Here is a 26,806-nt window from a genome sequence, read left to right as displayed (position 1 = left end):
GAGGACTATGTTAGAAAAGGAATGGTTTCTCGATCCTCTATGCTTAAAATATTTTGAGAGCAGTGCTTCTCAAACTTGAAAGAGCATGTAAATCACTTGAGGTCTTGTGAACATGCAGCTCTGCTTCAGACCTGGGGAGAGGCAGAACAGGCATTCCTAACAGGCTCCCAACGTGTGGAGCACTGAGCCCCCTCAGGCAGCCCGGCAGTGCACCTGAGCAGTGACACGAGCAGGGCCGTTCAGTGGGCTCTCCATCTGGGGCTTAGGTATGCCCTGAGTCCCCACAGGACAGGCTGGGACTTGCACTGTGACCACCGTTCCTCCTTTGGCCCGTGGCTGAGTCAGCTTCCCAGTCCCTTCTGGGATACACTGAGGGGATTCAGGGGGCAGTCTTGCCTCTGCCCGTATCCCCAGGTTGGTGAAGTGCCTCTGGTGCCATTTTCCAATCAGCTCATGGGCACCAGCACACCACTTCCCCTGTCGTGCAGCAGAGTTTTGGATTTTTGACTCAGGTGTAGTGGCCTTCCCCCCCCCAGTGTCTCGGGGTTAGTGTGAGAACCAGCTGGGAGAGACAGGAAGGAAGCAGGAAATGCAGAGCGCAAATCCACTGCATTATTATTCTAAATGAGGGGCTTTTCATAATAAAGACCAAGAAGAGTATCTGTGCCTACTTACTTACCATCTGTAAGATCAAAAGGTACAGTCCTCAAGCTTCCTAAACGCAGCACCCTAGTGGCACTGCTCTTCCTAGGTATGTTACGGTAGACCTACATCAGTTCTTGCAGTTCAAACATATTTTTTTCACTTTCTTCTGGTATGCCCTGAAATTCTGTGATGTAGGCATCCATGAAGACTTCATTTTTGCCCAGTGAAGTGATTGGGGGAGGCTCAAACGTTCTTACAGAGGGTTCCTAAAATGGGAGATCCGTGGAGTCACCAGGATTAAAAATTAAATTTCAAATTCATGACATCCAAGTCCTCATCCCAATGAAATGAAAGTAAATAAAACCTTGGAGAAACTTGACCTCAGCTGCAATAGCTGTTGACTTTCAGAAGGCAAATGATGGCCCCCAGCCATGCAAGAACACACATGGTGTGGGCTGTTCTTGTGCCTCAGCTCCATGGACGTGTCTTCTTAGCTGCAGACCCCCCTAAAGGAAACTGCTTGAGTAGAGTGCTCTGTATTGTCACTTTTGGGAATGCTCTCTTAAGACCCCATGCCTTGTGCTATGTGTTCATACCAGCATCGGCACTCAGAAGCAAAAAAGGTTTCCAGTGAAAGTTGTTTGCAGGCAGGTATTAAGACACCAGGCACAGCAGGATCCAAGTGAACTCATGCCTGCCTGCCCTGCTCTGCTCTGCAGAAAGGCAATGTGTCTGTGGCAATCTGCCCTTTCTGTCTGTGACGGACAGAGACCCTGGCTCTGCCTCCTGTTTTCCCTGAAGCCCTCCAGACCTGGGGAGACACACTGGACTCCAACACCTGCCCAGCACGGGAGGGGGTCTTTCCCAGGTGCAGGGCTAGAGTCACTAGCTTAGGATCATACCACAAAACACTGTGGTGTCTCCCGGATTTTCCCACATCCTTATTGTGAGCATTTCTGTGACATGAGCTTTCTCCTGGGGGCCACCCTGTCCAAATGAGGGCTGTGGTTGGGGGCGTGTCCATCTCACATTGTCTGGGTCTTCCTGCACCAGCTCACTCTACTTTTCCTTTCATATCCACTTGGAGTTAAATGCACACATTTATGCTCGAGTGCACGGAAGGCCCAGAAGTGTTCCTAATAGATAATTAAATGATCTCTCTCCAGTGGAAATGCTCCTGGGCTACCTGGCTGCTAGCTCTTATAGTCTCTTCATCCAGTATTGATTTGTATGTACGGGTTTCTAACTCAGAGAATATATTTAGTTAGTTAGTTAGTTAGTTTCGCCATCACCTTCCAACCTGCTTACATTTAAACTCCTCTCTGCTTAGCCAAGACCAATTGCTATAGGGATTTGCAGAAATACTAGATACCTCTGGGTTAGTATCAGGACCCCCTCCAATTGGCCTGTAATTGAATATCACTGTAAATTAGTTTCAGCTTTTATAGTAGTGCATCTAACCTGCCAGCTTAAAAAAAGTGATGATAATCATGAAATTCAAGTGTCAATATAGACTTTTAAATTTAATCTGGTGTGGATGTTAATAGTGCCAGATAGGCTTCTCTGTAATCATTTTTGAGAAGTGCTGTCTTCTTTACCATAATCACATTAATCAGTCGGGAAAATGGTTAAATAGACATTTTAATACATTGTCTCTTCCTGAGAAAAAAGTGACTCCAGGAAATATGTTGATATGGTATCTCAACACCAGGAATTGTGGTCACATAGCATTCTTCCTCTAAAGCATTTGTTTTTCAAAAGAGTTTCATGTTTACTTAAACATGACAAATGTATCACTCTTCGAAGTGAGACTTAAATGAAATATTCCCTGATTTGGATTCTAAGACCTGTGACTACTCAGTAGGACAACAGCCTATTTCTTTTTCTCAGATGCCTGTTTATCCCTTTGTCAGCTCCAGAATGGAGACACACATGCTGTCACACAGAGCAGAGGGTCAGCTGTTTTCTTAGTCACAAATGCAACAGTACAACCCCTGAAAGAATTCCTTCATAACAACTAAATTGCATCTCTTAGAATAACTCTACTTATAATTTGTCTTCTATGGATATAGAGAAATAAGAGCTTAAATGTTTTAGGATTTGTAAAGAAAGAAAAAGCTAGAAATCTCAATGCAACTCTGACTTGTATTCCCTGCCATAGGGAGGTTTGGGACTTTTCTTTGGAAGACGGGGGGCTTCCTTCACAGTTTCTTAACTTCTCATTTTATTCAATCTTTCTCCATCTCTCTCTCTCTTTCTCTCATCCTCACGCTCTCTGTCTGTCTCTCTCCTGATTTGCCTGCTTAGGGACAGACAGGTAATGGAGAAGAAATTGAAAGGGAAAATACAGGGAAAATGTAAATGAAAAGAAGTTATTATAACTGTTATAATGAAGTGCCTTTCATTTAAATATAAGAATGTAACGCTGAAATGAACTTGTGATCCTGAAATGCATTTTTAATGAGTTTCCTTTTTATTTTGCTGCTTCAGTGGCATATTTTAAAGACCCTTTGAAAAAAGCCACATTAAAAACCCCACCAAATGCCACAACACGCAAAATTGGATATTGGTTTATTCCAAAACTGCTGATCAGGAAGAGTGGCTCTTCATCACAAAATGTTGCAGTCACTTTATTTAAATGAGTTTGAATTTGCATTGTGATGTGCCATTCTGATTTAGGGAAAAAAAATTAGATTTTCAGATCAAATTGACCCAGCCAGTGAAGCGTTAAGGAGCTGGCAGGTTTAGTCTGAAAGCCTCATGTTCTATCAAACCTGCAGCCGGTGGAAGTCACCAAGCCCCCGTGGGAAACAACTTTCTCGTAGCGCTGTCCGCGTGTCCCCACGCTGAGTTTAGTTCTCACCAGCTCTCCTCTCTCCATCCCAGGAGAACGGCCCTTCCAGTGCAATCAGTGCGGGGCCTCCTTCACCCAGAAGGGCAACCTGCTTCGGCACATCAAGCTGCATTCCGGGGAGAAGCCCTTCAAATGCCACCTCTGCAACTACGCCTGCCGCCGGAGGGACGCCCTCACTGGCCACCTGAGGACACACTCCGGTAGGTCCCCTGGACGCCGTCCGGGGCTGTCCGGGTGTCTGGGGCTCCTCTGCTATGCCCTCGAGGGTCCCAGATTGCATCCTGGCTGGCTAACCCTGAGGCCCTCCCAGATCGCAACCCTGCGTCAGGTGTGGGCTGACACTTCCTTGACATTGTCCCCTTTCATATTCAACTTTCCCCATCGCACCAGGGGGATTGGGCGCCAGGACCCCCATGCACACACACACACACACACACACACACACACACACACACACACGTCTCACCTTAGGTAGCGTGTTTCAGAACAGGCCTCCTCATCCCATTTATCAGGCTAGTGGGGTTTCCATAAAGAATTGTGCAGGAAATGTTTTCACCACATGTACTGCTAAGACCAAAAACGTTTCCAAGTACAATTTGTTATGTTGGTTGTGAAGTCACACTTCAGGGTGTTTCACACAGTTATAATGGGATAGCTATTTTGCAGAACCAGTAGACAAGGGTGATTTAGGGCACACCCACCCAGACTGAGCCCAGTGTAGCTCTGACACCAAAAACCAGCCGAGGCCACAGTTGCAGAGGCCAGTCTAGGGCTGTTAACAGATTTTAGACAGCAGCCTTTCTCTTTGAATTAGACAGATAAAGTACAACCCAAATAATCCAGAGTCTTGGCAAGATCATCAGAGGCATAAATGCTCCATCATTCTCAAAACACTCCCATCCTGTGAAGCCCAAATCCACTAAAGTTTGGTTAGATCCCCTTCCTCTGCCTGCTGAGAAATAGTCCGGGGTGTTTCATTATCCAGCAGCCCCATAATTTCACAGAGCAGAGGAAAAGCGGGCTCTTGGCCAGCCTGTCACGGATCATGTTTGCCTGAGTGTGGTCTACACAACATGACACCCACAGGTCTCCTTCATACTGTCCAGTCGGGGATGTTTGCTATAGTACAGTGCATGGGGCTTGTGGGTGGGAGGTTGATGGCCTTTGTCCTTCCCCTCGAAGAGCCTCATGCCCCAGCCAGCCACCAGCCAGGGCCCTTCTCCAAGCAGTAGTCTCTCTAAGCGGGTGCCCTGAGGAATAGCAATGCTTCAGAACAACTGCTCTTCACCCTCCCCGGGTGGCAGGATAAGGAGGAGCCTCCCTCAGGGAGGCAGGGACGCGTGCTCCTTGTGAAAGGTCTGCAGCGGCTCAGGCCATCTCTTCCCAAATGTGACATGCGGATTTGATGGTTGGGGGTTTTAGAGGCTGCTCATTGCGTCCATCTCTTTATCACACATTTACTGAGCACCTTGGGGTGACCATTCTGCACGGGAGACCTCAGGTGCACACAAGGAAAGCACCAACGTGTTATAGGAGGCATGACATTGAATCCGAGGGGACGGAGGGAGCATAAGGAAGGGGACAGTGGATCCCGGGGTGAAAAGTCAAGAGAGACTTCCCATAGAAGGGAGGAACTTCCGAAGTACATGCTGGAAGGCGAGTGTCTGAAGTTTGTTTTAGAGAAGGTCTAAACCAGTGTGTGTCAGCAGTAATCCCAGAAAGGGGTGTGGCCCCCATATTGGCGAGAATTCAGTCTCTCTCCTGGCGGGTGGTCCTTGCAGTTGGCTGGAGACAAAAAGGAGAGGAGTCGCAGGGACTGGTGCACCCCCTCCTCTCCATCCTGACCTCCTTCCTGGTGGTGCACATGGAGAAGGATCCCCACATGCTCTCGATCAGAAAATTGTGAGGCTTTGGGTGATTTGACTTCCTAAAAACTTCCAAGAAAATGGCTATACCATGAGGAGTTGCTTCCCCCAGAGGGCAGGTGGGTCAGCAGGGGGGCTATGAAGTGGGACAGTTGCCTTGTTACAGGGGGCAGGGAGAACAGGTGGCTCCCCTGAGATGGGAAGACAGTAGCATGACAGTGAGCACCTTTAGATGTTCACCTGGGCGATGAGCATGGATGGCGGTTCCACCTGGAGCCAGAAGTGGTGCCTGGGGATGACAAGCAATTGGCCTCAGCTGAGAGGACTGTGCAGTTTCTGTGCCGTGCTAACAAGTGATCTAGGAAGAAGCCTCACAGCTGTCGTTTCTAAGGGGTCATGGAGACATAGACAGAGTTGGCAGCAGTATTACCTTGGGTTATTGGGAAGTGCCACTTCCCATGTCAGTGGAAAACACAAACACTCATTTTTAGGTTGACACCAACCCTACGTCATCATCATGCCCAGATTACTCTTGATTGCAGTGGAATCTGTCATGTACATCAGTCCTTAAAAGGAGAGCTGCTCTCTTTCCTTTCCTGTGTGGAGTTAGGAATATCTAGTGGAGTGTTTTATGTTATTCTGGCTCCAGGCCTGTATATTTCATTTCAGGCATGATGGTATCCTACTCTAAACACCGCAGATTACTTGAGTAATTATAGAACAGTGGTAGACTTTGGACCATGTATTTCTATTCCGGTTTCATGGATGAGCAAGTGGAGAAAACCATCATGGGTGCAGGGCTGCTGGGGATCTGTCTGTCCGAAAATAGTGCGGAGACACACACTGCTCTTGGGGAAAGAAGCAGTGATGATTTCTTCAAAATGATTTCAATGAAGTGAAATAAGGACTTTGGCCTTCGTCTGACAAATTCAGATGTGGTCACACTCTACTCCATTGGGAATGGCCATTCCCCTGTCCCGTTAAAAACCAGGATCAGTATCACAGCTTCCCCTAGCGGCTGGTGGTGGCCTGACGTCTTATGGACCAGCATGTTAGCAGAAATAGAGAATTTGTCCCATGCTGACAGCAGGAGGGGGCTGGGGGATTTGGAGGGGTAGAGAAGAGATCTCCCTTCCTGCCTTATGGCTTCCTTTGAAAATTGCAAGCTTAGAACTTCTTTCCTACAGAATATTGGGCTATGCTTCAAGGTACTCTTGAGCTTACTCGCTTATAGTGAACATGCTTTTTATGTTCCAGAATTAAAATCAACTATATTTTCAGAAAAATGGATATTAAGACACCATAGCATATATACCGGAAACAATTTGATCGTGAAATTTACTGAAGTCACAGCTTTTTCAGGAAAGGACACTATGGTTATCTATAGCCTATTAATTTCTAAAAGCAATATTCAATAAAATATGCAATTTTAGGCAATATTCTATATTGCAACATTATTTCTTGATGTTGGGGGTACATCACTTTATATAAATAAAGAGAGATCCTTTTCATACTCTATTAAATAGTCTGGAAGTCAAATTTTGGCTACCATGTTGATCTTCTTACTGTGGCATCTGTTCACCTAGGAAAGAGATTTAACCCATATAAGCTTTGGCTAAACCACTTTACCAAACGTTCCTATTTGGATGTTCTTAATTTTTTATACAATACTTTGAAATATGTTCAATCAAACAACATGAGAAAGAAGTCGAAGATTCTGCTGTTAGGTTGGAAATTTATATTCCTTATAGAAGTGATTAAAGATACTTTATTCAGTTTATCTCTTAAGATGGTATCTACTGAGGTCCTTAAACTTGGGCATGATATGGATTCCTGGCTAGTCTTTCTTTTTCCTAAAATATCACTCAATAAAATCCAAAAAGGACTAAAATTCATTATGTAGAACTGCACTGCCCCATGCAGTACCTACTACCTACATGTATTTTTAATAACAATTTAAAATTAAACAAAATTAGCACTAGCCACACTTTTTATGTCCAATAGCTACATGTGGCTGGTGGCTACCATATTGGACAGCACCATTGGAGAGCATTTCTATCATCATAGTAAGTTCTGTTGGACAAGGCTAACCTGGAAGCTACACCATCCTAAAGCTCTTTGGCAAGAAAGCAGAGCTTTTCCGTAAGCTCTGTTTATGAAAAATACATTTTGTATTATCTATGTATATGTATATGTATATGTATTGTATATGAAAATATGTATATGAAAATACATATACATAGAAATATACATATATGTAGAATAAAAAATACATATACATAGAAAATACAAAATATTTTGTATTACATCTACACATACATGGGAAATACAAAATATTTTGTATTATATAATAATGTAAGATCCATTTATGTTATGTAAGAAAGTGTATTTTAGAAATAAAATGCTCATTTCATTCAAGCATATTTGTCCAGCATGGTTTCTTCGAGACCTCCAGTGTATCACCTGGAACTGAATTCACTCTGGCTGCATTCAACGTAGCCGCAGCATCGTGGCAGATCCAGCCCACAGCATAGACTGAATTCTGCTCTGGAGGCGAATCTGAAGACAGTGTAGCCAACACACAGGCCTTCCTCACATCTCTGTCCAGTCACCAGCATCCACATTATAACACAGCAGTGGCTCGTTTCCACCAGTTAAAAGATAGGCTTCAGTGACTGAGGAGGAGAGAATTTGGTAGTCAGTAAAGCAGACAAATTAAGACAGAACAAGAGTCCCATGAGTACTTGGCACAATGAAAGAAACTCTTGTATACTAACATTTTTAAACTCAGGAATTTTGACCAAGTCCATAACACTTTTAGCTCTCAAGGGTAAACATTTTTTTTTTACTTTTTTTTGGTAATAATTGTATTGCATGCATTCCCCTTACACATAAGGCTGACATTTAATTGGGGTCTTGAACTCAATTGTGTTTTCTGCAGTTGGTAAACCTCACAAATGTGGATATTGTGGCCGAAGCTATAAACAGCGAAGCTCTTTAGAGGAACATAAAGAGCGTTGCCACAACTACTTGGAAAGCATGGGCCTTCCGGGCACGCTGTACCCAGGTAAGCGCTGCTGCTCTGATCGGAGGCCAGCCTGGTCGGCTCTCCCCCCAGCATGGCGGGGAAGGAGGGCGCTCTGCAAGCAGCCTTAGGAGCAGAGCCAAGGGCCTGCTTCCCGCCTGGGCTGGGAGGGAGGGAAGTTTTTGGCCAATAACATCACAGTTTCACCAGAAGCACACTGTGCACCCAGCTTTCCAGGTCCTCATCTGACCAGAGAGAGCTTGATTTTAAAACCCTTCCCCGCGTCCAATCAGGAGAAATGAGGATAGCAGTGACCTTAAAAGGTTTGGGGTTGTTTCTTGGATGTTGGTGGTTTTAAAACAACAACAACAAAACACCTCAAGTAATGATCATTTCTTTGTAAACAAAATAAAATGTAAAATCTTGTTTTAAAACAAATTTTTAACCAAGTTGATCAAATAAGAACTTTGAGGCCGTGACTTTAAGTGTCAGTTCGGACTGAGGGCATGGTATCCACCCCTGCCTGGAGTGTGAGGCTGAAGTTTGTTGGAAGCCCGCCGTCGTGGATACTATTGAGGCTGTCAAAGGATGAGAGGGAAAGTCACTTCTTTTGTAGGAGCTGTGATGCTCTGCTGTGTGTTGCATAACGAGATGGGACTGGATTCCGACCCCAAAGGCTATAGAGTAAATGATGTGGAGCGTATTGAGGAAGGCTGGATTCACCAGGAGAATGGCAGTGTTATAAAAGGTTCCTTCCTAATTGTTTAAGAGATAAGCAATTTATAAAAAGATCAAATAACGTTAATCTCTTTCAAAACAGTACGCATCTAGCACTACCCCTGGAAAAATCATCACTAGACTGTGAGGTCGAAATTCAACAAATGGCGGAGAATTTAGTAAGCCTTATTCACCTTTCTGACTTTAACAAATGGTTCTAAAGGGAAAATTCACCAGAGTACCCTCAGATTATTAATGGCAGATGAGAGCAGGAAAAAGTAATGTTGAGAATGCCTAAAAATGGATTCTGGTCGGTCTTGGCATGGAGAGGCAGCATCTCATCTGGCCAGAGCTCTGCACCCAGATGCTGTCTCCTCTGCCAGTCAGCCAGGGACCTGGGGCTCACAGGCGATTCCTCCGGGCCTCAATTTTCTCACCTGTGAAATGGGAAGATACCATTAAATCATCATCTGGCTTCTTTCAAAATCTCAGGCCTGGAATGGAAAGGTATTGAGGGTGAGTGGAAGAGAAGAAACGGGATATTAAAATAATAACAATAATAATTTAACACTTATTTATTCACATGGTGAGACCCCAGGGCAGAAGACTAATGGATGAGGAGATGATTATGTTCCTTTGAAATAAAATGGCAACACTCAAATGCCATTTTCTCTATAAGAAAATAAATGAATGGGTCTTGAAAGTAAATGCTCCTAATGATGTAGTTTATATATTAATGCTTAATAAGCCGTTTTATTTACTCAACGAATATTTCCTGAGGACTTATCATTGATAATATCAAGCCCTATTGAATACAGTAATCCGATATGCACATAGAATTGAAACCACAAAATGAACAAAAGAAACAGATAGTATATTGTTTCTGTCTGTTTCCCCTGCTGTTTTCATCACTAAAGAAATGAGCTGCAGTGCACAGCCAGCTGAGGGGTCTGCTCGGGGAGCAGGGGAAGCAGCACTCATTTCACTGAGACCTGGGTTTGGGTTTTCTGTTTTTGAATGTGACCCAGAGCTCGTCACTTAAATGTGAGTGATCATTCATGCCTGGCCACCCTCGTAGCAACGCTCTGAGGGAAACGTGAGGGAGTAGATCCAGGTTTGAGCAGGAGCATAGACACGTGTTACGTACTTACCTAAACATGGACGTTTCGGCCACTGACATACTGACACCTTCAAGCTAATCCTTCTCTGTTGCTCTCTTTGTCAGTAAGATTATGTCCCAGTATGTGTATTAAATATTACCCTGGGGTGAGTGTCAGTTTCACCCTAAGATGTTAATTTATTCCCTTTGATGGTTAAGTTACTTGGACTACCACAGCGATGCCTCTACGTCCCCATGCTCAGGAGGCATGAAAGCCTCTCTAGGAAGGAGCAGTGATCTGGTCTGTTTGGCAGCAGACAGAGTCAGTCCCGCACTTAATTACGTTGAATTGTTTCTGTCTGGTGTGGCATCAAAAAGTGCAAAATGATCATAAACACCTTTCTCCAGTCACCTTTGTTTTTTGCCCTTGCCAACACCTAACCCTGGTAGTTGCTGCTGGTTTAAGGAACTTGGAGCATTGAGGAGATCCATCAAAGGACTTTGAACGAAGTCCTCCTGACCTAAGCTTGGGGCCAGGAAGACAAGCAGGGGCTTGGGCATTTCAGCTGTGCAGTACCTGGGTGGGTGGAACCTGTGCCTTCTGATGCATCTCTCCTCCTCTGTCCCACTCTGAGAACCCCTCATCTCTGCTCGGATGGATGGGCGAGTAGTCTCTTCCCCTACCCCTAAAGCCCCATTAAATTGGATGGTTTCAGTAAAATCAAAGCCTCAGCTAGGTGGTATAGGAAAAGACGAATTTTTCTGAATATAATTTTCTTTAGTAAAAGGCTTTTGGGTCACCTGTTATAATTTCTCAATGTCTTTATAGAAAAAAAATAAGTTTCTCTTGAGCCTCTGGTGCACAGAGTCACCAGCCTTTGGAGGTGCTTGTATCTAAAGACAGAGCAGCCCATGACTGGGGATCATCAGACTCACTTGTTCCTTGCTGTGATCAACTCTGGGGGTGGAGGCTTTTGGGAAGCCCTGTGCCATGGTGCAGAGGAAGACCCCTGATTGCTGGGAGTCCTGGGCAGGCTACATGTGCAACTTTGCAGAGAAGGATGGACATGTCAGAAAGCACATTAGCCTAATAGATGAAGTGTGTGACCAGTAGAATTGGATTTTATGGATTTATGTTTATCTTGCATGTAAATCAGGATGTGGGCTATATATGTTTGCCCATTTAATAAAAAACACATATTTCAAATGGTAAAAATATACCAGCAACAATAGCCGATTTGAAATATGTGTTTGCAAAGTTACATTTGTAATAGCATTGAAAACATAAAATACTTAGAAATGAGGAAAATCAGCAAACCATACTGAAGCAAGAAGGAAAATGTGGGAGGTTGGAGAGGTGGAGAGGGCTGGTTGCTGTCCCTGCCCAAATTACAGTATCACTTCAACATAAAACTGACCTGTAATCTTACTGGAATCTGGTAACTGTGTGTCCTAAAGTATCTGGATATATACATGAGATAATTGGCAACGTTTTAAAAGAAGAGTAATGTCAAGTGATGTATGAAAATGTGGCTAAAATGGATGGAACTCTTTGAAGAATAGGCAGACAAATCAAAAATAGAGATGGATAAACCTACTGCAGACCCCATGATAAATCAGCGTGAAATACCTGAGGCAGGAGGAAGCATAAGGCAGGAACAGTATGGGAAGAATTGATCAGGCATTTAAGGTAATCAGTTTACATTATCAGCTCCTTATACATGAGGAGAAATTGCAGGGAAATGAGTTACATTTTTAGAACTCCAGCCCCAATAACTAGATGTAAAGGTAGATGCACTTACGCAGGATACAAAATTCTACCTTCAATTATGGAAAGAGATGACAGAACAATCGAGAATGACTAGAAATGGGCCACACATCAACATTCACCTCCGTAATTTCTAAATTCTCTACAATAGTCAGGGGTGCTTTGAGTTTCAGGAGTTTGCCGTGTGTTCAGAGATAAGGGGTTCTGGTTTTTTCTCCACATTGCCCAGATCTGCTGTAGTACTTTGGGGGCCACATTTTTGTATCTCAGTTCACCGTGCTGGTCCGTGAAGACAGTTCTTTGCACCTCAGAGGGCTACCATTAGGACTGAGTGAGGTAGTGGATTTGGGCGTATTCTGAAAGTTAAAAGGACTTGTCCAAGGCACATCATTGCTTAATCCAGTCCAGCCTCTGGCGTTGCTGGTGGTGCCTGTGCGTTTGGACGTGAAGGGGACAATGTGTGGTGAGCAGCTGTCGGAGGAAGAAGCCTTTGCAGGTGGCTGGTCATTGGCATTGCTGGGGCTGCCTCTGCCTGTCTGGCAGTGTTGCTGGGAAGATTAGAATTAATCTGTAGGAAGGGCCTGGCTCTTGTAGGCACTTAACAGATGTCAGATTTCACACTGGACATGACTAAACCCTTTAAACATAAGGCATTTCTAAACTGGCCTCTTTAACTGTCTTTGACTTTAGTCATTAAAGAAGAAACTAATCACAGTGAGATGGCAGAAGACCTGTGCAAGATAGGATCAGAGAGATCCCTCGTGCTGGACAGACTAGCAAGTAACGTCGCCAAGCGTAAGAGCTCTATGCCTCAGAAATTCCTTGGTAAGAGTTAAATGTTTGCTGTCTCTTAAAAAACAACTATGCGGGTGTTTTAGGTGCACTTGGAAATGAGTTGAGGGTAGAAGAAAGGGAAAAAAAGTGAGACTTTTTTCAAAAGCAAAAATTGGCAAGCTATATCATTCCTGAAATATCTTAGCATTTTTTCCACTAAGTGTCTTAGAAATAACAAATCTCCTGCCAGTTTTTCCTAGATGTGATTGTGTAGTGTCTGCGGCCTGCACTGTGATCTGCCTGTGGGCATCGTCCCTAAGGGGAGGTTGGGCCACCGTGCACGGGGTGGAGAGTGTGGGCCTGGCTCAGCTGGGCACATCACAGTGCAGGACACCCCAGGCCTAGCCGGCTTCTCCGAGCTTCAGATCCTCATTTTTCACATGAAGCTCTTAACGTTCCCCTTACGGGGACTCTGAAGGGTTCATGGGAGTAATTGTACAGTGACTGACCCCTGAGAAGTGTCTGCTGAAGACTGGGTTTAGCTAGGATTGCTCTTTTGCCTAATGCTTTGAGAGAGAAAAAGGAAGAACAAGACCATGCTTCTCTCTAGGAGCATTGCCCAGAGTAGGTGACAGGCACACCAACACCACCATCCAGCCAGATGCCACAGGGTCGGAGCCCGGGTCTGAGTGGAAAGGCGTAGGCTTGGGGACCAGTGCAGAGTCAATACAGAGCCACTCACTGACACTCGTCAATTCCGTAGCATCTCTCGGGGTGATTGTGAACATGCCATGACTGCCAGGATGTGAGAACATTTGGAAACCCTCAGTGTGAAGGTTTACTCTGTCCAGGAAAGAGGACCAATAAGTGCTTCATGAAGCTGAGGTGCACCTTGGAAGAGGGATAGGGTGTCGGCACATTCTAGGTGTTGGAAGAACGGGGCAATCTGGGCAGATGGATACAATCAGTGAGAAACCGGAATGCTGAGCACGAGGGCTGGAGTGAAGGCCTGAGCACATGACGGAGGAGCAGGGCGTGTTCCCAGCTTAACTCAGGAACCCGTGGGGAGGCAGGAAAAGTGAAGCTGTCCCAGGCAGCTCCACCACAGGATGGATGGCTTCCGATGCCAGGTGAGATAGGGACCCTTCATTCAGTCAGCAGGAAAGAAGCATTGGCATATTTTTGATGAGCGCAACGGCTAAGACAGTAAAGACAGCAAGTACCAAGAATGACTGGAAAAGGGGGAGTGTGGAGGCGGCGGCAGCGAGCTTGGAAAGAGAGGCTTATGAAGGGGAAGGGCGGGTGCCGGGGCATGTAGTGGTGCGGGCAGGGATTGGGTGAAGGAAACCGTGAGTCACACACACTCAAGTAGAGTAGTGTGCCCTTGATGGAAAGGGTAACACCAGGTTCTGGGAAAAGACGGGCTTCTGTTTTTGACGTGTTGATTTTCAAGGACCTCTGGCGTCTGTGACACATGGGGAAATTGTGGTGGGAGAGAAGTGGGGCCAGAACAGGGCCTAGTGAGGCCAGGGGTCCCAGAGGGCACCTGTTGACCTGCAGGATGGCAGGAAGGGGGAAGGACAGAGGCAAGGCCACATCCTGGGCACCAGCTTCAGTTTCAAACAGGGCTCCCTTTTGACCTTGGGATTAAATAGGGGTTTGTCATAGGTTGGGGGTGTAGAGGAGCAAGGGAGAGAAGGATTCAGTTTACAAAAGGGATGAAAGCCGCTGGTGAGGCAGTGAGGAGCTGTCCACATACGCTTGAGCCTTTGGACCATGAGAACGAGGGAGCCCCTGCCTTCCTGAACAGAGCAGGAGTGAGGGAGGTGCTGTGCTGAGCGTAAGTGCTGGGATTCCAACAGCAGTGGGCATAGGGCCCACAGGCTGCCCCCTGAGCAGCCAGCATCTGCTTGGAGGCCCTCTGGAGTGGACACAGTGACAGAGGGATGGGTGTTGACTGGGAGATGGGCAGAGATAAGGCAGTGAGTGTGTGCAAGAGGAATGAAGGGTCGCTGACCTTGAGAAGCTGGGACGACATCCTCTGTCAAGTGAGGAGCCTGCAGAATGCTTTGGCGAATGAGCATTCGCAGCCCCTTTTAGCTTTGGAGACTTGAAAACAAATGAGAAATTCGTCTGCGAAACTACTGGAGCCACTCCCCAACCCTGCCGCTGTGAGACCACAATGTGGGCGTTGGCTTGAGATGCTTCTGTGTTGGTAGATGAACTAAGCAACACAGTGCTCTGATGGGGCAAAGCGAAGATGAAAACGGAGTCCCCGGGGACACAGTGAGCACGGTGGGCAGGGGTAGCGGAAGAGGAGTCAGGAGCAAAAGACTCACTAGCAGCTGCGTGATCTGTTGGTGACTGGCAGCTCATTTGTAAAATAATGCCTCTTCCTGCCCTAAAATGCCTACCTTACCCCCACTTCAACTTGATGAGATTTCCGTCAGTCATTCCTAATGTGTCACAGCTTCTGCAGCCCTAAAATGAAAAGGCCAGTGAGCCTCTAAGGCCATGCCCCACTTCTCAGGTGCGGAGTTTAGCCTTCATGTGAACTTGGAAAGAGAGTAGGAATGCAGCTGTCCTCACACAAGCTGGCCCAGTAGTGCTTCAGTTGAGAGCTGCATGCTTCAGAGTCAGCTCCAGCTAGGAGTGACTGGTGGTGGCCTTGAGCATGGTGCTGGGCTCGGTGTTGCCATCTGTGGAGTGGGCGTGGACCTGTTGCCCCGCCTCCTCTCAGAGCTATCCCGAGGCTCAAAAGGGGTGATGAATGTGATGGTGCTGTCAACACTAGAAAGCTTCTTAGGAATGTAAGATGATAGGATTTTCATGTTGACCATTGCTCAGTGGCATATAGTTGTGCTTTATTCATCTATGACCTATGGTTAAAATTTTTACCTGAAACTTTGACATGAGTATGAATAAGTATTTCTTTTGCCAGCAACATTCCTCACCATGGGGGCCATTAAGGATCTCCTCCTCTGAGATCATCAAATCCAGGAGAACAGGACTGATTCATCTAATTAGAAAGGGGATTATATTAAATAGTAACACTTGTTGTTTTTAGTCTGGTGCGTGAGGTAGGAACATTTTTGACAGAGAAAAGCACAAAGAGGAAAACAGGAATTACCAGCATTCCTGCTTACCCATTATCATTTTCTTGGTATGTTTTCTTCTTTTATAAGAAAAAGAAACCCTGTTATATTACTAAAGTAACACGAAGTTAATATAAGGAATTTTAATGCAAAGATAAATGTTTTCAAATCACCACAAATCCCAACACCCAGAAATTACTAATATCAAAAACAGGGAAGCATCATTCCAAGTATCTTCCTATGCATATGTATGTGAGTGGATAGGCTGATGAATAGACGGATTGATGGATAGGTAAATAGGAAATAAATATCTTCATAAAGATTCCAACATATTATACATGCCTTAAATTCAAGAGGTGAAAAAAGACCCAAACAAAGCTGGAGAACTGGCTTATCTTAAATATTCTCTCACATAAAGGAATATTATTTTTAAAGGCTCCTCTAAGAGTAAAAATATGTATTATGTATTAAAAACATTAAGAAATTTGAATTATTTTTTAAATACAGTGGTTTCAATTTAAACAGTATCTACCGGCTCACTGCTTTGAAAAATAAGGACAGTATTCCAGTTCGCATTCAGCGTTCCAGTGTTCACAGCATCTTACTGTTTTTACATTGTTCAACTTTGTAATATTCACATTCTGTTCTGTAATCATAATTCATAGTAGTTTATTTATTACTACCTCTATTCAGATAGAGTCAAGGATCAGACCCTGCCCTCTAATCCCTATTTCTGTTTATTTTGATTAATCTCTTAATTGATTGGACTTTACATTCAAGCAACTTTTTGCAAAAAGTTTCTAAAGGTATTCTGTGATTGTATTGTGTTTGAGGATGGTGGCCTGTTGCCTTTGTTTTTGACGAGCATTTCGACAGAACCTAGAGTCCGGGGTCGCTGTTTTGTTTCGTTTTGTTTTGTTTTGTTTTCTCCCTCGAGAACTCTTTAGATTTTGCTGATGGCTTGTTGAATGTTGCTATGGAGACATCAAAGTCTAGGGTAACTGTTTCTTCTTTAAGGTGATTTGCATTTTATTCCTGAATGCCTGAGGGTTCTTTCTTTAACCTTGAAGTTAAATACCCTAATTAGGATGTATCTTGGTCTATTCATTCCGAATAAAAATTTCCTACCATTTTATCTAGAGAGTCCCTTTTTTCTCTATTTCTGGGAAATTCTCTTTTATATAAACATGTTTTGTTTCATCTATTGTGATCTCTGTTGAGGAATACCAGTTGTCCGTATGTTAATTTGTCTTCCATATCTGTTAACAGTTCTTTAAGATTTTTGTTTATTTCTTTGTCTATTTTTACATTACTCACTGTTCTCTTGTGGTTTTCCTCTGTCAGTAATTTGATTTTTAGTAGTTCCTGTTCCATTACTTGCTATTTTTAATCCATGCATTAATTCTGTAATAACATGATTTTTCTCCTTATTTTGTTTTCTGAAATTTGTAATCTCTTTCTTCCTCTTATTCTGTTGCTTTTGCATTTTATTTTGCATATTTTTAAAACTGGTTCCATGCTGTGAAGCAATTATGAGGCATTTCCTCTCTTCTTGGAATTAAGGACTTTTTTCCCCTAGGATGGACTCAGTGGCCTGTGTTTTACTTCCTTTCTTTCCCTGTATTACTAGAAAATATTTTCATAGTAACCATGACATTTTTTTCATCTTGCTTGTTCTGCTTGGTCTGATATAGTTTGATTGACGTTTCAACCTTCTTCTCACTGTATTTTTTTTTTTTCCCTGTGAGAGCTATTGAGTTTTCCAAATCCTGAATGAATGCCAAAGATGGGGTTGGAAGAGCTTGGTGAGGAAAAGTGCAGCCTTTGTTAAAATACTTTTCCTTTGCCTTCTCTCCCTCATCTGAAATTTAGCTAAATGCCCTAAGCCATCAGCACTGAACCAAGTTGGAGAATGCTTCATTCCCACAGGAGGTACTCTGGGGGCTTTGGACCATCTGCCCCTTCAGTGTAGACCACGGAGGACTTTGCTTCTGTCCCAGGGAGCCCACAGGGGCTCACTTCTCCATGGTCATCTGATTCTTGCCAGCCAAGGTTTCAACTGCTGTTTTGATCAGAACAGGAAACAGATACCTATTTGAATCATGTCTGTATGAATATGAGGTTATGAGGGGAAATGCTGAGGTTATTGTTTACTCGTATCTAAAGATTTGGAGCTGAGATTAGCAGCCACGCTTTGCCCTACATCTCATGCCAGAATTCTCTGTTTCTTTCCAGTCTTTGGTGTGTGTGTGTGTACTCATACACACTATAATGAAATACATATTATATATGTAGTTATATATATATATATATATATATATAATATTTGATGTCTATACATGACATGTTCTTTCAGCTGATTGCTGTTAGTGAAATTTATAGGTTTTTATTTTTCTTGTTTTGTTGGATAGCAGGGAAGAGAAATTCTATGGGTAATTTCCATGTGCCACAGTCATCTGGCATATATGTTGATTTTTTTCCTACACCCATTTGTTGTGATACCAGGTTTTGAAGACAACAGATTTCAGTGGTTGCTTGGGAAACCACAGAACCATGACTTGGGGAGAGACAAGATGATTAGGTGGGAAAGCATCTTTCTGGTGGGGCTGTAAAGAATTTTATGTTTAGCAAAATTGGCTACAAAGTCCATTCCCCTCCTTTTCTTGCCTTGATTCAGTAGAGGGATAGACTTGGATACAAACCAGAATGGATTTGTCCCGCTCTATAGTAAAAGTAACATGACATTGAGTTGCTCAACACACACAAAAATGTGTGTGGTTTCAGCAACATTCTACAATTACTTTTTCTGACCTTTAGTGGAGAGAAACACCACTTCTTTGGTCCCTACCATTGGCTTCATAGAGTTTTCATCCGGTTCTGTTTCTGGGAGGGTATAACTGGCCATGCACAAGTTTTCTTTCTGTAATCAGAGTATGTGCCACTTCTGACCACCAGTATATGAAAACAGACAGAAACAAGGCTATTAAATGATACATATTCACTGCAAAAGAAGACATGAAACTCAAAGGTATTTTATAGTATAATGGGGCATATATCCCCAGAAGATTCTTAATGGTCACAGATTTTATGAAAGTCCTATTAGTAAATTTGCGAATTACAGGGTAGTTTATCTTTCTGTTAGTAAGAACCAGCTGAAGCTCTCAGTGTCAGGTGCAGCGTGGGAGGTGGTGGAACCTTCCCTCGTGACCACCCCCATGAGCCACCATCAGCCATAACCTGCAGTTTGGGGAAGTCTTGAATTATCCCTCACTTTTGCCCCTTTTCAATCTGTTCTTTCCACAGTGAATGAGACGGCCACTTCTTCCTTCAAATCCTTCAGTGGTTTTCATTTTCCTTTAGACAAAGTCTCTGCCTGGCTGGCCTCTGCCTGTCCCTCCTGCATATCTCTCCAGCACTGCCCCCACCTGGGGCTCTGGTTCCCTGACCTTCACCTGGCCCTGCCACACCTCCCAGCCTCTTCTCCCTCCAGAACCTTCCTTCTTGTTATCCGCAACACTGGGACACAAAACCCTCCTTGTCTGGCTGACTCTTACAAGATCAGAAGCCTGTGTAATGCTCTCATAGCAAGCTCCCCTTGTCTTCATGGATTTCTCAGATGGAAGGAATTATCTGTGCGATCATGCATGAACGTCTACCTACCCTCCCCTGGTAGCTGTTTGTTGCAGTGGATGGGGACCACTCTCACTTGCTCACCGTGCTGTCCCTCTATCCCGTCCAGATGTGTTGAAGGAAGGAAATACACAGAGTAGGGGTAAAATATAAACTGTTCAGACATCCCCTGGATGGGCTCATGTGCTTTGATTCATTGATGTACCACCGCTGAGAGTAGAGCACAGTCACAGTCTTGCCATAAGGATGCAGTTACTGTCATTAATGAATTTCCTAATTAAGCCATGATTATTGAGAAGGTGTGTCTTCAAGAGAATTTTTTTTTATTAAGATGTTTTCTCCAAAGCTAATTGAACAAGCCAAATCTAGGCTCCTGTTTCACCATAGCCAGGGAAATGAGCTCATGGACTCCTGCGAACTGATGATGTTAGATCAGAAGTTTCTCGAGGCCAGGGCCCGGTCACTGCTGATGCCTCTGCAGTAGTTACATCAGTAGTTCTCAGTACTTTTTTAAAACAACAGACGAATAGCAAGTGTTTTCCCCGTAGCTTCCTTGCTGCGCCCCTTGCCCTCCATCGCATGTTTCTGTGGAGCCCTGCTTCAGGCCTGCCAACTACAGAGAACTACTTTTAAGTCTGAGTATCCTTTCCACTCTCATCACAAATCCGAGCTCATCTACCTTTCGGTTGTTTGTCAAAAATGTGTCACTTTATTATAAAAAATATACAGTCATCATGGATTTCAATTAAATTTTATACTCTATCATTAAAATTATTAAATGTAATTATTAAAGTTATTAAACATCCCATATTTTATATTGTACATAATGAATAATGATAATTGTGTATTTTAAGTCAATAAATGTAGAATTTAGTTGTAAATTACTGAGAACACTCTACTGAAAATGCATCATTTAAAATACGCTATTTTAAATATGAAATGAAATACAGTAACATAATTCAATTCAAGTCAATTAATCTCTGGTTCCCCTATTTATTCATTCATCCAACAAAATCTCTTTAAGTGCCTGTGATAGGTAGGTCCTGGCTCGTTGCGCTCCTAGACAGATGCATGGGGTGTGATGCAGCTGTGATGTGTCTGCAGGTGTGTGTGCAGGTGTGCAGGTGTGGGGTCCACAAGTACGCTGGGTCCCCAGGCAGTGTTCCCCTTCCCCTCCCCAGGCATAGATTTCAGTTGTCGCTGCCGGACCTGACCGGTTCCGGAGGTGGTCGCCCCCCACTCACTGTCACCTGCTTCCCACAGGGGACAAGGGCCTGTCCGACATGCCCTACGACAGCAGCGCCAGCTACGAGAAGGAGAACGAGATGATGAAGTCCCACGTGATGGACCAAGCCATCAACAACGCCATCAACTACCTGGGGGCCGAGTCTCTGCGCCCGCTGGTGCAGACGCCCCCGGGCGGCCCCGAGGTGGTCCCGGTCATCAGCCCCATGTACCAGCTGCACAAGCCGCTGGCGGAGGGCACCCCGCGCTCCAACCACTCGGCCCAGGACAGCGCCGTGGAGAACCTGCTGCTGCTCTCCAAGGCCAAGTCGGTGCCCTCGGAGCGCGAGGCGTCCCCGAGCAACAGCTGCCAAGACTCCACGGACACCGAGAGCAACAACGAGGAGCAGCGCGGCGGCCTCATCTACCTGACCAACCACATCGCCCCGCACGCGCGCAACGGGCTGTCGCTCAAGGAGGAGCACCGCGCCTACGACCTGCTGCGCGCCGCCTCCGAGAACTCGCAGGACGCGCTCCGCGTGGTCAGCACCAGCGGGGAGCAGATGAAGGTGTACAAGTGCGAACACTGCCGGGTGCTCTTCCTGGATCACGTCATGTACACCATCCACATGGGCTGCCACGGCTTCCGTGATCCTTTTGAGTGCAACATGTGCGGCTACCACAGCCAGGACCGCTACGAGTTCTCGTCGCACATAACGCGGGGGGAGCACCGCTTCCACATGAGCTAAAGCGCCCCGCGCCCCACCACCCCGAGCCACCCCCGGGAAAAGCACAAGGACTGCCGCCTCCTCGCTCCCGCCAGCAGCAGAGACTGGACTGGACCAGATAACGTTGTGCTTGGATGTGTAGCTGTTTTTCGTTTTATGTTTGAGTTGGTTGGGGTTTGATTTGCTTTTGAAAAGATTTTTTATTTTTAGAGGCAGGGCTGCATTGGGAGCACCCAGAACTGCTGGCTTCCTCGATGTTTCCCCAGACTGCTGGCTGAGATTCCCTCACCTGTTGCTTCCTAGAATCCCCTTTGCCAAATGATGAGTCTAAATTTTCAGAGAGAAATAGATAAAACAGGCCACAGCCCGGGAAGGAGTGTGCTGGTCTCTGTGCTAAGCACGGGGTTCACACGCCAGGTCTTTTCCAGTCCCCAGACACAGGGAGCACAGCCCCTGCCTGTGGCTCTGCCGGTGAGCAGACAGGACAGATGTGCCACCGCCCAAGTGCCCATACAGCAGGGCCAACAGTCCGTGCCCAGGCCAGCTTCGGGCCACATGCAGCTAGGGCTGAGAGGCTGCACTTTGGGAGAAAATACTATTTTAAGTTGTATTCTGCATAGGAAAATGAACTGTTTGGGGAAAGTCCTGTCTGTCTAACTGCCCTGGGTGGAGGTAGAGGTCAGGCTAGGGCCTTTGGGCTCCTCCTGGATGCACTGGTTTGCGGAGACTGCTCAGATGGCCTGAGCCTCCCAAGGCTTGCTGCCGGCTTAGGAGGAGTGGGTCTTCCTGTGGGCATATCTGGGGAGCCCAGTTCCCCACTTTCTCACTCCCATGCCTTTAATGGCCCCCAAAGTCTATCACTACAATTTAAACACCAGTCCCGAAATTTGGATCTTCGTTATTTTTGAACCTCTCAAACGTCAACATTCGTCAGAAGCCAAAGCTTTATTTCAGATCTGTTCCTTCCCTGGCTGAGAAGCCTCTTTTCCTGAAGAAATCCAGTCCTACTCCTTATTTTAGTTATGTATATCTGTTTGTAGCCACAAGCCTGAATTTCTCAGTGTTGGTAAATTTTTTTCCCTCTTCTCACTGTATATTATTCTCATTTTAAAGCCCATAAAATGAGTGATTTAGAATCATCATTAATTTTCAGCTTTATGAAATATGTGAAGCCCAGCATCTCTCTTGGTAACACACAGAACTCACCTGTTTGAAACTAAGCTTTCAAATGTGGTGAAGCTCTTTTCTGTAAAGGCAAAGCAGCATGTGTGTTCACATATACATAGGACGGCTGGCCCTGCACCTGTGGGATATTGGAATGCACAGGGCAATGGAGGGACTGAGCCAGACCCTCGTATAGTAATGCCACCAGATCCCCCAGGAAAGAGGCAGGTGGCATTGCCGGTGAGAACCCTGCCCATCCATGCTATGACATGGAGGCTCTGAAGTCCAAGAAAGGTGTGTGGAGATTCTAATCCCAACCAGCAAGGGTCTCATTCAAAATTAATGCTATCATTAAGGTCATTACTCTCAACCACCTAGGCAATGAATATACCATTTCAAATATTTACAACACTTCACCAACACTGTCCCAAGATGAAGCAACAGAGGGAAGATTGTACATAAGCACCTCAGCATTTAATCCAAACAGGGGTACTTAGTCTCAGCACTATGACATTTTGGGCTGAATACTTATTTGTTGGGAGGGAGCTCTCCTGTGCATCGTAGAATATTTAGCAGCATCCCTGGTCACTACCCAGTAGATGCCGGTAGCACCCCAAATTGACAACCCAAACTGTCTCCACGTATCACCAACTGTTCCCTTTGAGGAGAAATCACTCCTGTCGGAGAACCACGGACCTAAATGAATTCTAAACCCATCAAAGGTCTGGGAAGCCTTCCAAGAAAAAAATAAAATAAAATAAAATAAAATAAAGCACTTGAAGAATATTCTCAATATTCGCAGTCAGCAGTATCAAGCCTGACTTGTGATCCTGTGGAATCATTATAAATTCTATCAATGAATTATTCCCCTTCAGTCTTCAAAAACATATTTCCTCATAAACATTTGAGTTTTGTGGAAAGGATGGAGTTTACAAAGATACCATTCTTGAGCCATGGATTTCTCTGCTTACAGAAGGGTGTGGCATTTGGAAACTGGAATAAACAACATTGCCGCACCAATGCACTGAGTGAAGGAAGAGAGAGGAGCAAGGGCTTTAGACAGCACCCATTCAATATGCAATTACAGAGAAAGATGCGCCTTATCCAAGTTAACATCTCTAAGGTGAGAGCCTTCTTAGGGTCTCCCTAAGAGACTCTCTTGAGTTTGTTGCAAATTTCACCTACTCTGTCCTTTTCCATTCATCCCACTGTGTCAATTGGTTGAAGGGAGTTATTTTTTCAAGTGGAATTCAAACAAAGCTCAAACCAGAACTGTAAATAGTGGCTGCAGGAATTCTTTTCTAAACTGCTTTGCCCTTTCCTCTCACTGCCTTTTATAGCCAATATAAATGTCTCTTTCCATGGCTTCTGTTGTGGTTTTATAGTGTAACACCATTTTTCTTTGAAACTATTGTATTTAAAGTAAGGTTTCATATTATGTCAGCAAGTAATTAACTTATGTTTGAAAGGTGGTCATATCATGTACCAAAAGTTGCTGAACTTTCTCTTCTAGCTGGTAAAAGTAGGAGTTTGCATGACCTCACATTTTTCATTGTATAGTTCATTCTGTTGTATGATGGCATGAGTGTGTGTCTTGGGTACCACTGTGTACTGCTGTGTGCCTAGATGCCACGCACTCTCGTTGTGTTTGAGGTAAATATTGGAGACAGGAGGGTGACCCATAACAGCCTGGCCTGTTGATTACAGCTAGAAATCACTGTTTTTTGTTCCCTCCGGCTCCCTGCCACCCCAGCTTCCCAGGATGTGAATAGCCTGAATCTCAGCTCCTTGTTGCCTCATATTCCTTCTGTAATTTGTACCTAGAGAGTGTGATTATCCTAATCCAAGAGTCACTAAAAATCATCGCATTATCATTGTATTATCACCAAAGGTTAAGTCCTAGCACCAGTTGCTTCAGATAGCAGCATGTCCCATTTCAAATTTAAAATTAGACGCATAATAAAATCTTAGAATCTTCCTTGAGAAAGAGCTACCTGAGATGTAGGTTTGTTATATGGTTTTCCCCATTTTGTGCTTTTCTCTCTCTTTTTTTTTTCTTTTTTTACTGCAAACTATGAGTTTTGTCATGTCCTTCTCTTGCCAAAACAAACCCGAGATGAACTGGACTTATTCAGACAAATCACGACACCCGTGTATCCTTCCTTCCTTCAGTTCCAGCAATAATGAATGGTCAACTCTTTTAAAATCTGTATCTCTCTCATTCATTTCAATGTATTTTTACTTTACGATGAACCAAAATTATTAGACTTATTTAAGATGTACAGGCATCAGAAAAAAGCACATATGCTTTCAGTGCGATGGCACTCACTGTGAACATGTGTAACCACACATTAATATGCAATATTGTTTCCAATACTTTCTAATACACTTTTTTATAATGTTGTGTGTGGTGATTGTTCAGGTTGAATCTGTTGTATCCAGTACAGCTTTAGGTCTTCAGCTGCCCTTCTGGCGAGTACATGCACAGGATTGTAAATGAGAAATGCAGTCATAATATTTCCAGTCTGCCTCTATGATGATGTTAAATTATTGCTGTTTACCTGTGAACAAGGGATGTACCACTGGAGGAATAGAGTATCCTTTTGTACGCATTTTGAAATGCTTCTTCTGTAGTGATAGAACCAATAAATGCAACAAATACACTGTTTGCCCTATCCCGTGAAGTCCACACTGCCGTAAGAGAAGACCCAGAAGCAGAGCAGGAATCTGCCTAGACTTTCTCCCAGTGAGATCCCAGTATGAGAGGGAGAAGAGATGGGCCTCGGGACAGCGGCAGTACCACTTGGGAACATGTGTGGTGTCATGTGGCTGGTGCAGCAGTTCAGCGCAGCAGACCTCCCATCTGCAACAGTGCTGGGGCAAGGGGTTCCAAGTCCCAGTCTTGAGGGTGGGTGGGGATAGAGGGCAACAAGAGATGCATTTGCAGTTCTCCACTGCAGTATTCTGCAGCCATTCATTCCATGAGTGGCCGGGCCCAGGGTGGTGGGAGCACAGAGGGCAGAGTGACCACAGTAAGTACACCTTCAGCATAGCCACTTTGCAGAGCCTCAAGGGCTGGGCTGGTGCTGGGAGGTTCATCTGAGCTCTGCTGCGGAATCTCACTACTGCAGACTCTCTGGTGAAAATTGTCGTGCCTTTTGGATGAAGAGCCAGATATTTGGGTTCAGATGCAGCCAATCAAGTCAGGTGACTACCTTTAATACGGCACAACATCAGATCCAAACAAGATGAAACTCTAGGGAAATAAACAGTGTATTGGGTTTCACACCAGGGCCTGGCACCACTACCCAAGCAGGACTTTTGAAAATGTCTTTGCCAAGGCAGCATCTTTAGGAGAACTCTTCAGACTCCTTAGGTTATTTCATTGAGGGATCACGTTGTATATATGTACATATACATATAATGATACATCTGTTTACAAATCTGCTCAGCCATTTTTATAGCTACACCTTGCATATTTCCCAGTGATCACGGTGCAAAAAAAAAAAATAAATAAATAAAGAATATCTACAGTTAGTTAAAAAATAGCCTGGACTCAAACTAAGAAGGAAAAGTAACTTAGAAGGGTGGGGGTAGGACAAGAGTTGATAAAGATGCTGATGTGTATTTTTGTAACACTGTAAAATACAGGCTAGCAGCTCAATGCCTTAGGAAGCTAGAGCAGCAACGTAGTGACATGAAAAAGAGATTCCAAAACTCTTTTAGGAGCCATGGGTAGGATGACAGGCTTCATTTGTTAGTTTTCACTAGCTTGTCTTTTACAGAAGAATTATTCTCAACATAGCCTTTTGACGCTGTAAATCTTGAGTATTGATTTACCCTCTTCTGGTCTCCTGGAAACAGCTGCTAGCCGCATTTCACTTCTCTTCCTGAGGAGTGGGGTAAATTTTAAAAGTCAAGCTATAGTTCAGATGTTACCATAGAATTTTAGAATTGGAAATTTAAAATCAGGACTGGGGACCAGGAGACCCAAAATTCCTGATCTCATTTCTGATGGATTTGTCACATTTTCTGTCAAAATAAAATGTCTTGGAGGTTGTGACGCTTTGGTGAAACCCTCTCACATTCTCGTTGGAAGCACAGGGGTTCTTGAGGAACAAAATCCCTTTGGCTGTTTGCAAACTTCATGTCTTGTCTTTTATGGCCTCTCAACTCCAACACAGGGCCAGGCACAAAAGAGACACTCACGATATTGAG

The 26,806-nt window shown here is 44.5% G+C and overlaps 1 protein-coding gene across 9 annotated transcripts in view; it reads left to right on the top strand.

The window, feature by feature from the left end:
- IKZF1 (IKAROS family zinc finger 1) overlaps positions 1–25,256 on the top strand; it is a 99,819-nt gene extending 74,563 nt beyond the window's left edge. For 5 of the 9 annotated variants that reach the window (XM_074379696.1, XM_074379700.1, XM_074379694.1 and 2 more), the window contains 4 exons: positions 3,532–3,699; positions 8,306–8,431; positions 12,664–12,798; positions 20,736–25,256. In XM_074379696.1, coding sequence (XP_074235797.1) covers positions 3,532–3,699; positions 8,306–8,431; positions 12,664–12,798; positions 20,736–21,445 — 1,139 coding nt within the window. In that variant the 3' untranslated portion in view covers positions 21,446–25,256. The remainder of the gene's footprint in view (positions 1–3,531; positions 3,700–8,305; positions 8,432–12,663; positions 12,799–20,735) is intronic. The other 4 variants (XM_074379701.1, XM_074379697.1, XM_074379699.1 and 1 more) reach the window with 2 other exon arrangements.
- Positions 25,257–26,806: the final 1,550 nt, after the last annotated feature.

Source organism: Saimiri boliviensis, chromosome 10 (assembly GCF_048565385.1).
Source record: "Saimiri boliviensis isolate mSaiBol1 chromosome 10, mSaiBol1.pri, whole genome shotgun sequence".
NCBI classification, from domain to species: domain Eukaryota; kingdom Metazoa; phylum Chordata; class Mammalia; order Primates; family Cebidae; genus Saimiri; species Saimiri boliviensis.
The sequence above is the reverse complement of the archived record's forward strand: the minus strand, read 5'-3'. Positions and strand labels throughout refer to the sequence as shown.